This window comes from Arachis stenosperma, chromosome 6, assembly GCF_014773155.1.
Source record: "Arachis stenosperma cultivar V10309 chromosome 6, arast.V10309.gnm1.PFL2, whole genome shotgun sequence".
Classification (NCBI taxonomy): domain Eukaryota; kingdom Viridiplantae; phylum Streptophyta; class Magnoliopsida; order Fabales; family Fabaceae; genus Arachis; species Arachis stenosperma.
The window spans coordinates 145,055,189-145,070,790 of record NC_080382.1 but is presented as its reverse complement, the minus strand read 5'-3'; the positions used below and the strand labels follow the sequence as shown (position 1 = coordinate 145,070,790).

The 15,602-nt window shown below is 28.6% G+C and overlaps 1 protein-coding gene across 1 annotated transcript; it reads left to right on the top strand.

Annotated features, from left to right (window-relative positions):
• The first annotated feature begins 1,105 nt into the window (after nucleotides 1–1,105).
• On the top strand, nucleotides 1,106–5,732 carry LOC130936416 (patatin-like protein 2). Its single transcript, XM_057866480.1, has 7 exons — nucleotides 1,106–1,435; nucleotides 1,862–2,043; nucleotides 2,712–2,901; nucleotides 3,934–4,098; nucleotides 4,331–4,633; nucleotides 5,065–5,240; nucleotides 5,503–5,732. The coding sequence occupies exons 1-7, from the start codon at nucleotides 1,274–1,276 to the stop codon at nucleotides 5,582–5,584; spliced, it is 1,260 nt and encodes a 419-aa protein (XP_057722463.1). The 5' UTR covers nucleotides 1,106–1,273; the 3' UTR covers nucleotides 5,585–5,732.
• The last annotated feature ends 9,870 nt before the right edge of the window (nucleotides 5,733–15,602 follow it).

Genomic DNA, 15,602 nt, shown 5'->3' with positions numbered 1-15,602 from the left:
CTTAAAAAAAATAACACTCTTAAATAAAATTTAAATTTATGACGAATTAATTATTAACTTGTCAAATTAAAAAATACGTAGAAAAAAAATGAAACACACAATTGCCACAACTTTCTCCAATGAAAGTTTGTCTAATTCTAATATTTAGTCTTTAATTAAAAAAAATTATGCATTCGATTATTGCCGTATATCTGATCTGTGTAGCAACTGGCAATTTAGTTTGCAATAAATTATATTTTGAACCGTGTAAGAAACTTCAAACTCTTAATTGAATCAAGACGTACATTTCTATTTTCTCTGTCGGATTATTGTATTTGTAGTTCAAGTTGAATATGTTAATAGAAATATTAATGGAGAACTTTATTTCTTAATTTTCTTGTTATAATATGACTAAATCATGTATTACTAGAAATAGGGTTTATTTATTACATAAACTAGTTAAATAAAACTCAAATTTACCTCGGATTAAAGATATGTAGGTAATAAAAAATTTATGGTAAAAATTCAGGTGAAATTGACTTTACGTGAAGTTGATATATGAGTGTTGTTAGATAAAAATTTAGTCAAATCAGTCAAATCATCTAACAGTTCTCAGGTATCAACTTCGCGTAAAATCGACTAAACCTGAGTTTCTACCAAAATTTATAGAAGAGTGCTAGGTAAACAATGACTATTTTAAACAACATAAACAATCACTAATCAAATAAAAATACATTACACCCTAATTTAATGCTACTAATTTAAATTTACTTTTTTAACCCTATTAATTCACATTGTTCACACATTATTCAAAAATGTTGTTGGTTACGTATACTTTTCGAAATTTATATTGGATATGGATGAATGTTACAAATATTGGGTATGGATTTGTTTGCCAATAGTGAATGCATATTGTGTAACGCATAAGCATTTATATCCATGCACACCATGCAAGAAAATTCAACAAAATCTTCAACTTTCTGGCCCTTGACTTTGTCTTCACTCGGAAATTGATTGCTCTTTGAATTTTGGACTGACTCCAAATCAAGTTCATGGAACCTTGCAACTATAAATAGGCACTTAACCACACCAATCTATCTCCTCATAACAATCATCATACCAAAACTTTAATCTTTCTTTTTCTTTCATTCATTCATTCTTTCTACAAACACTACTATACAACTACCTTAGCTAGCTTAGCTTGTTTTCTTTTCTTTTAGCTTTTCTCTTAGGCATTATTGATATTTACATATAACTTTCAAGATAGTGTATATTATATTCCAATTAATTAACCATGACAAGTGTTATATCATACATGGAGAGATCAAAATCATCCATTGATCAAATTCAGCCCCCAACTTATGGAAATTTAATTACCATCCTCAGCATTGATGGAGGTGGTATTAGGGGACTTATCCCAGCAACCATTCTTAATTTCCTTGAATCACAACTTCAGGTATGAAATTTAATTAATAAACTTGTAGCTATACTTTCTTAATTACTTTTTTAACCAGAGTTCGGTAAGATATCAAAGGAAATTAAAAACCCTAATTTTAAGTGTACCAATACTTATTTACTCACATGAATATGCTTTCGTACGAAGATAATGGTTAAAAATTATTAGATAATTTGATATGTTTGACTAAATTATTTAACATAATATTAATATTTTAATTATCATTTTTACATGAAAATATCTTTATGTAATAACTATAATTTTATTTTTATTTAAAAAAATATTTTAAACCTAATTACTACCAATAAGATAGAATCTTGATGAATTTCAACCATATTTCTAAAAATAACTATAAAAATTAATCTCTTAATCTTTCAAAAGAACAAAATTGATGTTGGATAGTTCTTGCATTATATTTATATGTAGGAGTTGGATGGTGAAGATGTGAGGCTTGCAGATTATTTTGATGTGATATCAGGAACAAGCACTGGAGGCCTTGTAACTGCTATGTTAACTGCTCCAGATAAACATAACCGTCCACTTTTTGCCGCTAAGGATATCAAACCCTTTTACATGGAACACTGCCCAAATATTTTTCCACAACCTAGGTAAGTAATTAACATTAATGTTTCTATCAAATAGTTTAAATTATATTGTATTTCTATATTCTAAAAAGAATTTAATTTAATGTACTCTTTTATACGTGCATCTAATTACGTAATGACACATCAGCAAAAATAACTATTTTTTATATTTTTCTTCATTCAAAAGAACGGATGTGATTGCATGATTGTGTAAAAACGTTTTACTCAATGCATCAAAATTAAACTCTAAATATATATTTTCTTCAATAATTTCCCGAAAAAAACCAATTATTAGTCGGAATCTTTTTTGTCATCGAATCTTTTATTTTTATATGATAAAGAACTATAAAAATCAATCCAATATTACTAAGAGCTGTTAGATAATTTGACTGATTTGATTAAATTTTTATCTAACGACTCTCAACTATCAACTTCACGTTAAGTTGATAACTAAGAGCTGTTAGATAATTTGACTGATTTGATTAAATTTTCATACTTTCAACTATCAACTTCACGTGAAGTCGACTGCATCTGAATTTTCACCTATTTTAATAGATGCTTGTTGAAATTAAATTAGAAAAGTTAAATTAATAGTTTATATTATGATTGACCTAATAACCTAATATTTTGACTTAGTCAATTACTATGCCAAGTTTAATAACTAAGCTTTTGGGGTTGAATGTTATTTATAGAGGACTCCGTGGAACATTAATGGCAAAGGTAATAAGACAATTGGGAGGACCAAAATATGATGGAAAATATTTGCATGGAGTGGTTAAAGAGAAACTTGGAGACATTCGTTTGCATGAGACCATCACCAATGTTGTTATTCCCACCTTTGACATCAAAACTTTGCAACCAACTATTTTCTCATCTTACCAGGTTTCATTCTCTTCTCTCTCTCTCACTTTTTGGATCTATAAGTCTCTCTATTTGGTCTTCAGTGTTGAAAAGGAATCTTCATCCAACTTTCATGCATGGCTGCTATATATTATATATATATAATTTTTGTTCTTTTACTATTATTCCTTGAATAAATTAGATTTTTTGTTGTTGACTAATAATAATACGAATCTTGTGATGAAATGACATCAACATCTCAACTGAATAATTATTGACATATAATATATAGTATAATGTGATAAAGATAAGAATGACTGTGTTTCCACTAATGATACTAATTATCATTATCTGTAGCTTAAAGACAATCTTGTTCTTCGTCCAAAAATAATTAACAATAATTTTTTGGCAGCAGCGGTATTAGTAATTAATTAAAAAAAAAGTTTATACTAATACAAATAATTAACTTGTTAGAGATATAGTTATTTATGTTACTTTCTTCTGTTAGTTTAAATTTTTGAAAAAAAATAATTTCGATGATGTGATATCAAAATTTTATATTCGAAATATCTAAAATTTGATCCTTAATAAATCCAAAAAAAAAGAAAATAGCATCAGATAAATAAAAAGAAAAAAAAGTCTTTATAACAAATAAAGTAAAATTTAAAATAAATTTTTAATTACTTGAAAAATATATTAAAGATATAAATATTCATGTTATTCTTTTTATTTGTTTAAACTTTTAGAAAAAATGATTTTATGACTTAGTTATAAATAATTTTATGTTGGCTATTTAATATTTATTTTAATTTTATTTTTTGTAAAAATGTCAGAGAGATACAATTAATAACTATATAATATTACACATGAAACACAAATGAAGAAAATAATAACTAGGGTTGCTATTTCAATTTGGGTATAATTACATTAATGATTCCGCTGAATATTAATTAATAATAAAGGAATTAGGTAGGGTTTACTATATACATAGAACAAGTTAATTATTATTTTTCCATGACCCAAAATTAAACTACGTATCAAATTAATAAGATCTGAAAATTATTATTGATGCAGATTAAGAATTCGCCTTGCTTGGATGCAAAATTATCAGACATATGCATTGGCACATCAGCTGCACCAACCTATCTCCCTGCTCACCAGTTCACCAACAAAGATCCAAAAGGAAATAATGTGCATGAATTCAACCTCATTGATGGTGGTGTTTGTGCCAATAATCCGGTATATATTATTATTATTATTAGAATTTAATTTTAATATACTGACGATCATCTAATTAGATTTATATATTTAGAAAATCTTTTAAATAGTAAAATTAAAAATTGATTATTTTTGTTAATATGATAATATAATACATAATTAGTTATTTATGTAAATTTTTTTATGCTGATAATATATAAAAATATTAATTATGAAAATTAATTTTCTCTCACTTGTTTTTTTTTAAATGTAGACTCTAGTTGCTATGAATCAAGTAACAAAGCAAATAATCAACCAGAATGCTGATTTCTTTCCAATAAAGCCTTCAGACTATAGTCGATTCCTAATAATTTCAATAGGGACTGGGACAGCCAAAAATGAAGAAAAAATGGATGCAAAAATGACAGCTAAATGGGGTTTATTAGATTGGCTAACTCATAGTGGTTCCATTCCTTTAATTGATGTTTTCTCTCAATCAAGTTCTGATATGGTTGATTTCCATTTAGCTACTCTTACTCGAGCACTTCATTCAGAACACAATTATCTTCGAATTCAGGTAATTAATCTAATTTTTAACTATATATATATAATTCTTTATTTTTTTTTTTTTGATAATCATCAAGTATTATTAAATATATAAGGTTTAATTTTTCTGTTAATTTCTACAATTTTACTAAATTTATAATTAAGTTTTTATATTTTTTTAATTTATTTTTAATTTTATAATTATATCATTTCTAATATAAAAATATTAGAGTTAATTAAATATTTTTTTGTAAATTGAAGGTAACTTAATTAGATTTTTAATTATATATTTTTTTAGAAAAAATATTTTGCTAATTTTAATATTTTTATATAAAAATAACCTAATTAAAAAATTAAAAATAATTTAAAATTCAATTAAATTTTTTTTTTATCAATGGAATAATTAAACCAATATATAAAGTATAAGTGATTGAATATTTTTCAACATCATGTATATTGCAGGATGACACGTTGATTGGAAATGATTCTTCAGTTGACATTGCTACTAAGGAGAATTTGGATAGACTTTGCCAAATTGGTGAAAATTTGTTGAAGAAACCAGTTTCTAGGATGAATTTAGAGAATGGTAAAATTGAACCAATTGGAAATGGAGGAACCAATGAAGAAGCCCTCAAAAGGTATAATTATTAGGAAGGAAAAAAATACATCCTTATGATAAATTTAATTTTAATAGACTAATCATAAGAGTTTTATATAGTTATGTAATTAAATTTATGTATTTAAATAAATTTTTAAATAATAAATTTAAAAATTAATTATTTTTTATAACGTGGAAATATACGGTTGTAAAAGCTCATCAAGATTCAACTACTGATTTTTTTTTTTTCAAATTTTGATAATAATATTAATTACTAACAAATTTGAGTTTTTTTTTTTCAGGTTCGCAAAAATACTTTCACACGAGAGGAGACTCCGTGACATGAGATCCCCTCACACTAAGAAAGCATCTACTACTAAATAGAGTCATTTCTTCATCTAAGTTTTGATAAAATCGTTATTTGATTCTATTGATTTCATTTATTCATTTATTTATTCAAATTTGTTAGTTGCTAGTGTCAATAAAATTTAGAAGATATTTTAAGATTTGGAATATTTTATATAGGTCATTGTAGTTTTAAATTTCTTATAAAAAAATGTAATTGTTTCATAATTAATTAATTTTCTTATCATTTCTTTGTTATTAATAAATTCCCACTACTCCATATTCAATTATTATTTTATATAGAATTCTCAAACTCTAGTTTATTTCTTTACTATTTCGAACAATAATTGACTATTTAAATTATAAAGCGAAATCAATCAATAGTAATAAGAAATATAAATTTACTTTTTTAATTATAGAAATAAAAATATACTCGCATTAATCATCTTGGACAAATATAATTAACGGCAATCCAAAACTGTTGCTAAATTCACTGTTCAAATTAGTAAAGTTTTTAATTGTTGAAAAAAATTAACTGACGATTTAAACTATTGCTAGACAATAAAAATAACAAGCCAATTAGATCATATACAATGAATCTCAATTTAAATTATAATTAATAATAAAATTTAAATGTTTAAGATTTAAAATATGATAAGGTTTTGTTTGATTCAAAAGTTATCAACTAAGTATGTAAAAATGTAAAATTTCAGGGTTTGATTTATTGAACCAAATTTCAGAAGGAAATATTGGGTCATATTATATGAAAGCTAAGTTTAATAGAAGGTTTGAACCATTTGATGTATTACAAGAAAGTTTTAGAATAGCATTGATTTTAGTGACCGAAAAAATTAGTTGTCAATAGCGACTGATTTAGTAATTGATATAGTATTTCAAGGACTGGAAAAATATTGGTCGCTAAATCGGTCACTAATAGCGACTGAGTTAGCAACCGATAAAATTTTTTTAAGTAACATAAAGTTAGTCGCTAAAATCGATCGCTATTTTTTAACTTAGCAATTGAATTAGCAATCAAAATGAGGAAGTAACACTTGGAATTGTTGGTCACAAAATCGGTCACAATTTTTTAATTTAGTGATCGATTTTGCAACCAATAGATAATTAAGGTGAAAAAGATTGGTCGCTAACTCGGTCGCTAAGTTGGTGGTGCTAAATCGGTTGCTAATAGTTAAAATAGCGATCGATTTAGCAACCAAGGGTAGATACTAATTTAAAGGAATTGGTCACTAAATCAGTCATTATTTTTAACTTAGTGACCAATTTAGCGATCGCTTCATAATAACGTTATAACTAATTGGTGACTAAATCGGTCGCTAATTTAAAAATATTACTAAATTACTCTACCCTCACTAACCCTAACACAACCTCACTACCCTCACTAAATTACACTTCTCCCCCTCCACCACGAATGTGACCACTGCTGGAAGCACCGCACAACACAACACCCTCTCTATTCGCGACGTCGTCGTCTTTTGAGTTCGCAGTGCCGGCATCGTCGTCTGAGCTTGCAGCATCGCCGTCGTCTTCTGAACTTGCAGCCGTCATTGTCGTCTTCCAAACTTGCAGCGCCATCATAGTCGTCTTCTGAGTTCAATTTATTCCGATAACCTCCATTTGTTCAATTTGTTCAGGTAGGTACTCTATTCCCTAATCCAAATTCTGATCCATTCTGTTAGGACTTTTTCATCATATCTATTTTAGAATTTTTTCTAACCACAGAAATCTGCTAATTAGATTTTCTCATTAAAAGAACACATGAGCCTGCAAATATGATTTATGATAGTTTTTTTTTTGTTCTTTTTTCTTCTGCAAAAAAATCTTGAATATACTGAGTTATTATGAAACTTAAATTTGTAATATATCTCTTTGTTAGTTAGCTCCATATTTATCTAGAAGTTAGTTTAGTTAGTTGTAAGAGTAAAAGATTGAGATCTCTTTCTACACATAGCATAATCTTGAAGCTTCTTTACTGTTCTTTTTATTCTCTCCTCACACGTCAGCTCTGTTTCAATTTAGTAATTTAGGAGGTGAGGTTTGTTTTGTTTATTTGAATTTTGAATTATGATCATGGCTTATTCAAGATGGTTTTGTTTTGATAATTCACTTTAATATAAAATTTAGATTCCATTGAAGTCTCTGCGGATCTCTTGGCGAATGGACGTGACGGTGGGATCAAGGGTGGTGGAGGTTCTGGTGGTAGCATTTATATTAAAGCTCAGAGAATGTAATGTGCCCCTTTCTCTTTCTCTCTCTTCCTTTAATGCACAAGATACAGTGACTGTTGTTTTTAAATATGCAATTTTATTGACCCCTGTCTTGTGTTGATTATAATTTTCAAGAACAAGTTTATAAATTAACCAGATGGTTCACTTGAATTCTGATTTCAATAAAGGGGGTTGGTCAATGGAGGAAGATATATTGTTTTAATGTTCTTGTTTTGTTTTTCATTTAAATCTTGATATATTGTTTTATAGTAAAAGCAGTTGTTATCATTGCTGAATGAAGATCCTGCAATCATGAAAAAACATAGTGTACTTAAAAAAGGTTTAAGTTATAATGGAATGTACAAATTGAGATAGATACAGTTGTTTGATTTAAGTAGATATTAATATATGTTGTTCATAAATTGTTTATATTATGTTTTAGTCTAGATTGTAGATCATAAATTCTATGTATTTAAAATTTTTTAATATTTTAAATTTTATATTTCTATGTAGAAATTGTGAATATTTTTTATATTTATTTAAAAAATTGATCTATGTTCGATTCTTTTTATATTTTGTGAAAATATAATTATTTATGAAAATTAAGTTTTAATAATGATAAATGTAAAAGTAGTAAAAATCTACAATTATAAAATCAGAAACAACAACTGATTTAGTGACTGATTTAGATTTTTAGTTCAGAAATTAGCGACTCATTTTAGATTTTTAAATTAGGCAGTAGCGACTAATTTTATGGCAACCGATTTAGCGACTGAAAAGTTGGTCACTAGACTGATTTACTTAGTGATCGATTTAGCGACGGAAAATTTGGTCCCTATTTAGCGACCGATTATATTAGTGACCGATACTTTTTTATGAGGATTTGGTGACCTTGTTCAAAAATCGGTCGCTAAATCGAATAGCGATTGATTTTCAATAAAAACCGGAGGGAAGCGTACGACTTCGTCCAAAAAGTAATTAATGCATAATGTCCATCAAATGTTTAATTTAAGGTAAAAATTTAGGTACAGTCGATTTCACGTGAAGTTGATAATTGGGAGTCGTTAGATGAAAATTTAGTCAAAACAGTCAAATTATTTAACGGCTTTTAGGTATCAAATTTACGTGAAATCGACTGCACCTGAGTTTCTACCTTAATTTAATGTAGCCGCCGTTATTAGCTATTGATCAAAATAGATGATAAGATTTTATCTCATTTATTTTTTGTCATTATATAAGAATGGGGAGTACAGAAATACTAAATAAATTACGAACTTTATGGAATCTTTTTACTCATATAAGAGTGAGATATTCTTTGAGTATTTAAAAATGAAAAAATATATGGATGTAAAAGTACTAGTGAACAGAAGGCTCTTAATACCATATTAACATTCAAATGAATAATACTATAATAGAGTGATAATAAAATAGGGGAAAAAGTTGTTGCAAAAATTTCAAAAAATTCGTTCATCAATTAGTCTAAGTAGTGGATGAGATGTATAAGCCAACTATATAAGAATATGACTCAAGACAAGAGATAAGCCTAATAACTTTCTCGATATCTAATTAACTAATTAACTCACATAGAACTAAAAATTTCTATTTGATATTTATTGATGTTATGATACTACTTTTTTTAAATATTTAAGTTTGATAAAAAAAAATATAAATAGTTATATATTTAATTTTTTTTAAGTAAGAATCTGTTTTAAAGTTATTTAATTTTTTTTTGTATAAATATTTTTTTCTTTTATTTATTTATTTTATGTTAATTTTTTTTCTTTTGAGATTTATTAATAATCAAATTCTATCTAAACCTTTTAAATATAATATAAAATTTTGATATTATATTATGATACTATTTCTTTTAAAAACATAAATCGATTTAAGAAAAAATAATATGAATAATTAGATTCCTAATCGTTAGTTTCATCTTTTGCATACGGATTTTATGAGGACTGAATAAGTTAATTAAAAGTGGTAACGAAGATATCCATTCATTCAAAGGTTATAAATCATGTTACATATAGTTCTTAAAAAAAAAATAGATCATACTATTTTTTTAGACTAAACTATTTCCCAGATAAGTTCGATGAATTTGACCAAAGCAAGTTGATTTAATTTTAAGAATTAAGTCATTAATGGCTGACTGATTATGTAGTAGTAACATCAATTAATTCTTAATCACGTGGAATATAATATGCATATACCCGAATTCAAAAGTAAGAGTAAGACTAATTAAATTCATTCATGAATCTGATCCTTTGCCATTATTACATCACACCCGTCAAACTTGGTTGTTTAAACACACCTGCAAACTACGTCTAGTTCTCTCTCATCACATCGTCACACCGCGTCTCATTTCTGCTTCCGCAGTTTGCTCTGACGCAAGGTGCGTATTAAAAAAAACATCCAGTATAATAATGAAAAAAAAAAAAAACAATGTATAAAAAAAGTCATATATTTATGGTTTTGAAAATTAAACTGGACTGTCCGGTTCAATTGAAAAAATTGGAAACCGATCACCTAGTCGGTCCGGATAAAGTCAGAAACTATTTAGCAAAAAACCAATAAGAAAATCGGTTGAACCGTCAGTTAATCGATGAATTGGGAGAATTGTTTGGTTTTTTAACGGTTTTTTATTTCGATATTAAACTACTAAACGGCGTCGTTTTGAAAGAAAAAACAGAAGCTAAACGCAAGGAACCCTAATCCTAATCTCAGTCTCACACTCTCACAAGAGAAAGCACACCATAGCCATCACGGGCAGAAGAGAAAGCACCCACCGTCACATAGCCACCCACGATGGAGCAGTCCCTCTTCGCCGTCACATAGCCACCACCATCGCTACCGCATCCCACCGCCATCGCTACCACATCCCACATCCCACAGCCCCTCTTCGCCGTCCCACAGCCCCTCTTCGTTGTCGCCGAGCTCCCCTCCTCATTGGTCGTCGCCAAGCTCGCCTCCTACTTCGTCGCCCTTACTCGCCGTCGGTAATACTCTGCCTTCCACCTCGCCTCCTGTTTAATCGTCGCCTCCTCCTTCCACCTCGCTGCCTTCTGATTTTCTGTGCCTGATTTTATGATTTATTAGCTTGTGATTTGTTCATGATTTGTTATCTGTGCTTGATTTTATAATTTTTCTGTTCATGATTTGTTAAGTCTGTGTTCATATTTTGTTATTTATGTTCATATTTTGTTATCTGGATTCATGATTTAGTATCTGTTCATGATTTGTTATCTGGATTCATGATGAGGTCATCAGAAAAATTTTGTTTGAGTTGTTGTTCATGATTTGGTATCTGTTCATGATTTATTCATGATGAAATGAGTTGCTGCTTCATGATTTTGGTTGCTGAATTATTTATTTGTTCATGTTGGATTACATGATTTTGGTTGTTGCTTCATGTTTATCTGAATTACATGATTTTATGAAGTTATTTTCTGGTCTTTGATTTTGGTATCTGTTCATGATTTTATTATTTGTACTTGATTTTATAATTTTTCTGTTCATGATTTGTTAAGTCTGTATTTATGTTTTGTTATATGTGTTCATGTTTTGTTATTTGGATTCATGATTTAGTATCTGTTCATGATTTGGTATCTGTTCATGATTTGTTCATGATGAAATGAGCTGCTGCTTCATGATTTTGGTTGCTAAATTATTTATTTGTTCATGGTAGATTACTGATTTTGGTTGCTACTTCATGATTTTTGGTTGCTGCTTCATGTTTATCTGGATTACATGGATTTGCCTAATGTTGCTGATTCTTCAAATACAGTATCTTTTGGTGGTACTTCTGATGATGGTGGCTTTGGATTACCTGTTTATAATGGAGATATTGGAACACTTAATAATAATTATGATTTTTGATGAGTTGCACCTTTGATTAGTTGAAAACTTGCTAGTAATTATTTCTTTTGAATGTAGAACATTATGGGTTTGTCATTATGTGCATTTTTATAAATTTTGATGTTTGAAGTTGTTTGTGAACCTCTAATATTAAGTTATGGATAACTTATTATGTGAAATTTTAAATTTTATTAAGTTAGAAATTATTGAATTTATATATTTAAAATTATTTTTAGGTTTTTTAATAATTTTATTTAATATTTTATTAAACCGGTTCAACCCCGGTTGAACTCCGGTCGAACCAGTAAACCAGTGACCTCATCAGTTTATTGACCGGTCCGGTTCTCACAACCTTGCATATATTCAATATGGATAGAAAAAAAATATATGGTGTATATAGAAAAAAACCTCCAGTTTAATAACAAGAAAAGAAACATACTATATAATATAAAATCCTAACTATATACTGATCTACTGTATATCAATAGAGTGAACAAAGACTAGCGACACACAATAGAAGATAGAAAAGATTTGATGGTGCGGCATAGAGGTTTGGCCAAATGTGGTGTCAGGACAGTGGTGGAACGAAGATTCAGGCACGGCGAGGTAGAGGAAGAGGCGCGCGCTTCGCGGGCCTCATCAAAAGCGGATGAGTAGCAGTGCACGAAAGAAGAGGAAGAGATGGCGGCGCGGCATGGAAGGAGAGGCAACGGTGCGGCATTGGACAATGATAGATGGTGAACCATGTAGGTGGAGCAGCAGCATATTATAGAGGCGCAGTGACGACAGCGCAAAGAAGCTTCGTGATCAACGACGGTAGACAACGGTACAAAAAAAGACGGTGCTGGAAATGATGAATTAAGATTTAGTGGAGGTAAAAGGTGAAAGTAAAAATAGGAATGAATAATTAGGTTTAGATTTTCTTTTATAATTATTGGGTTTTAGAATACAGTTCATTATTCATATTGTTTGCATCCCTATTATCTATTTAGCAGAACTCATTACTTAACATACATAGGAGCCAAGTTACATTTTTTGACTCATCACATCACATAATTAGAATGAGAATTTTTTTGAATGGTGAAGATTGTATGATGTTTTTGTTTTGAACTTCACTAGAAAGACAATAAAGAATCTTGACAATGTGTACAATGGATTTTGAATTTGGTTCAATACAAAGAAAAAAAACTCAATCAATTATTTCAAAAAATTAACCATCACAATCCTAATTTACCAAAAGAATTTACCCAAACACACACTCTTCCCCCTAAACCGTCTGCTACATCACCCTCATCAATCATCCCACCTCTCCGGCATTAAAAGTTTCCTTATCGGTCATCAAACAACCATCCACGTAGTTATTAAAATAATCATCTGATTACCTAGTAAAATGACCATCCAATATTTGTTAATTATATATAATTAATTTGAATCAAATAAAATAACCATCCAATTAAAAATTAAAATAACCATCTACATACCTAATGGATTGAACATCCGATATCTAAATTCATAAACAAAGCACTCACCTTCTTGATATCTTCAACACCGAGCTGCGCGACGGGACTTCCTATTTTCGGATTTCCTACCACGGTGTACCAACAGAGACTTCAGTTGTGCTTGGTTGCGGTTGCAGCGAGATCCAGGGAGTGCAGCGTTAAATAATTGCAGGTTGCGCAGTAACCAGACGTGGCCGCGGCGACGAAAAAGAAAGGAAGGCTGCGAAGGGATCCGATCTTCCACAAAATTGTTGGGCGTCATCCACTCTCTCATAAATCCACCGCCATCCACTCTCTCATAAATCCATTTCCGAAGCAATAATGATGCCAACACTCCGAGTTTGAACTTGGAAGTTGGAACCCGCCCCTTTCTTCATACTTGTTTCCTCTCTTTGTGCGCAATGCAACGGTAAAGGGAGAAAGGCTTGCAAAGAGATACTATGTTGTTTGGTCGGCCTGAACCACCTTTGTGCGCGACGGGGATGCTCAGACGACCGCGATGAACAGGGCGGCATCTCGTCGTGGTCTGCGTGGCGGTGGCAGCGTGGCGTCGGGTCGTGGTCTGGGAGGCGTCGGGCTGTGGTCTGAGCGGCGGTAGCATTTGTTGCTTGTAGCCAAGGAGAGAGAAGTCGCTTTTACGGTGTACATAACTGTTGCAAATCTTCATTTATTTTGAAATTCAAATTCGAAATTATTAAAAATTAATTAATTTAATTATTATTTGATGTTAATTTCAATTTTACTTTTATTGTGCACATTGTATACCAAATTTATTGGCTCTTTATACTTTTTTTATTTTTTAATTATAAAAAATAATATTTACTTTTTATTGAAATATACTCTACGTCAACAAGTTATAACTCAAATAATATAATCTTTTTATACTCATCTAAAAATTATGGGTTTAAATCTCACTCCTAACTTAAAAAAAACTCTACGCTATAACATGAATCAATTAAAATACGCCATCATGAATATTTTTTGAACATTTATATTGTTAAAATAATATAACGTCACTTTTTTCTCTGAGTTTAAATTTTTTTAAAAAAATAAATTTATAATATAATATTATAATTTGTATAAATTAAAATATCTAATAAAGTTTGATTTTATTGTAATGTTATTCTCTAAAAATAAAATCAGTATAAGACAAATAAAAAATATTTATAAAATTTATATATAACCATTAACGTATCTTTTTTAATCCGCCTAAGCACATAAAAGTGTTTTCTACTCGAACTTTTGATATTGCAAGAAAAAATCATCTAAGACGATAAATTAACTATCTTTAAGTCATTTAATTACACTCTAAGATATAACACCTAACTCTAAATTTTTATCTATTTATTAATTATTTTTACATTTGGAGATATTCCACATAGACACCCATTTTATTTGAATTAAAGAATTGAAATAATATCATGCATTGATTTATGCAATAGCCACCACTATAATTGCATATGTTTCCTGTGTTGAACATGATAGATAATAAAATCATGACAAATTATAGTCCTAATAATAATACCTATTCAAATTCCATTATTTATGAATCTCTAATGTTTACAAATTTCACATCAAGACAAGACTTAGGGCAGTTTGGATAAACTTTTTAAATAAATTCTTTTGAAAAATGAACTTAAAATATAAAGATTTTTATTAATAATAACTTTTAAATAAGTTATTTTGAGTTTGGATAGTTATTATAAAAGTTCTTATTTTAAAGTTGTGCATTAAATAAGAGTGATAAAATAACTTTTGAAAATAGAAGAAGTCACATTTTTTAACTTCTTCAAAAGCTCTTAAATAACTTTTTGAAAAGTTAAAAGTTTATCTAAAAAATTGTACCAAACATATTAATATAACTTTCTATAAGTCAAAAATTAAAAAAAGTAACTTTTTGGTGTTTCCCAAACGGATCCTTAGTAACAAAACATCAGTAAAAAAAAGGAATACAATTTTTCTAGGTAATGAATGAAATTAAAGTTTGTGTAGCATCGCAACTAACGGTCATTGTCACTAATTATTGGACCCTACAGCATTTAACCCTAGGGCTGCTATGAAATGAAACCCTTCTGAAAATCATAAATTGGAGTAAGATATTAATACTTTCATCATGAAATTACTGGTTTAAAAAATTTAAATCGATAAAAAGAAGTATATAAATAATTATATTTTTAATACGTTAGTTAGCAAAAAAAAATTTTTGGATTTGCATCAATTAAATTTTAGCAGATTAAACTTCTCTAAAATATGAAAGTTGGTTAAATGAAAAAGTAAATATCTAATCACATCTAAATTAAGATAGTAAGATTTATATATAATTGAAACTTAAAAGTTATAAATTTAATGTTGATTAACTTTTCATTCCATGCTTTACTAATTTTATTATGTTAGATTTTTTTTTCTTTTTTAAAACTTTTTTTATTTTTGTCTTATACTAAATTTCTTTTTAAAGTAATAAAAGTTGAACTCTAGACT

Coding starts and splice junctions, on each gene's coding strand:
- LOC130936416 (XM_057866480.1), top strand. CDS start 1,274: ATGACAAGTGTTATATCATACATGGAGAGATCAAAATCATCCATTGAT. Junction 2,902..3,933: donor CTATTTTCTCATCTTACCAG/GTTTCATTCTCT, acceptor TTATTGATGCAG/ATTAAGAATTCGCCTTGCTT. Junction 5,241..5,502: donor AATGAAGAAGCCCTCAAAAG/GTATAATTATTA, acceptor TTTTTTTTTCAG/GTTCGCAAAAATACTTTCAC.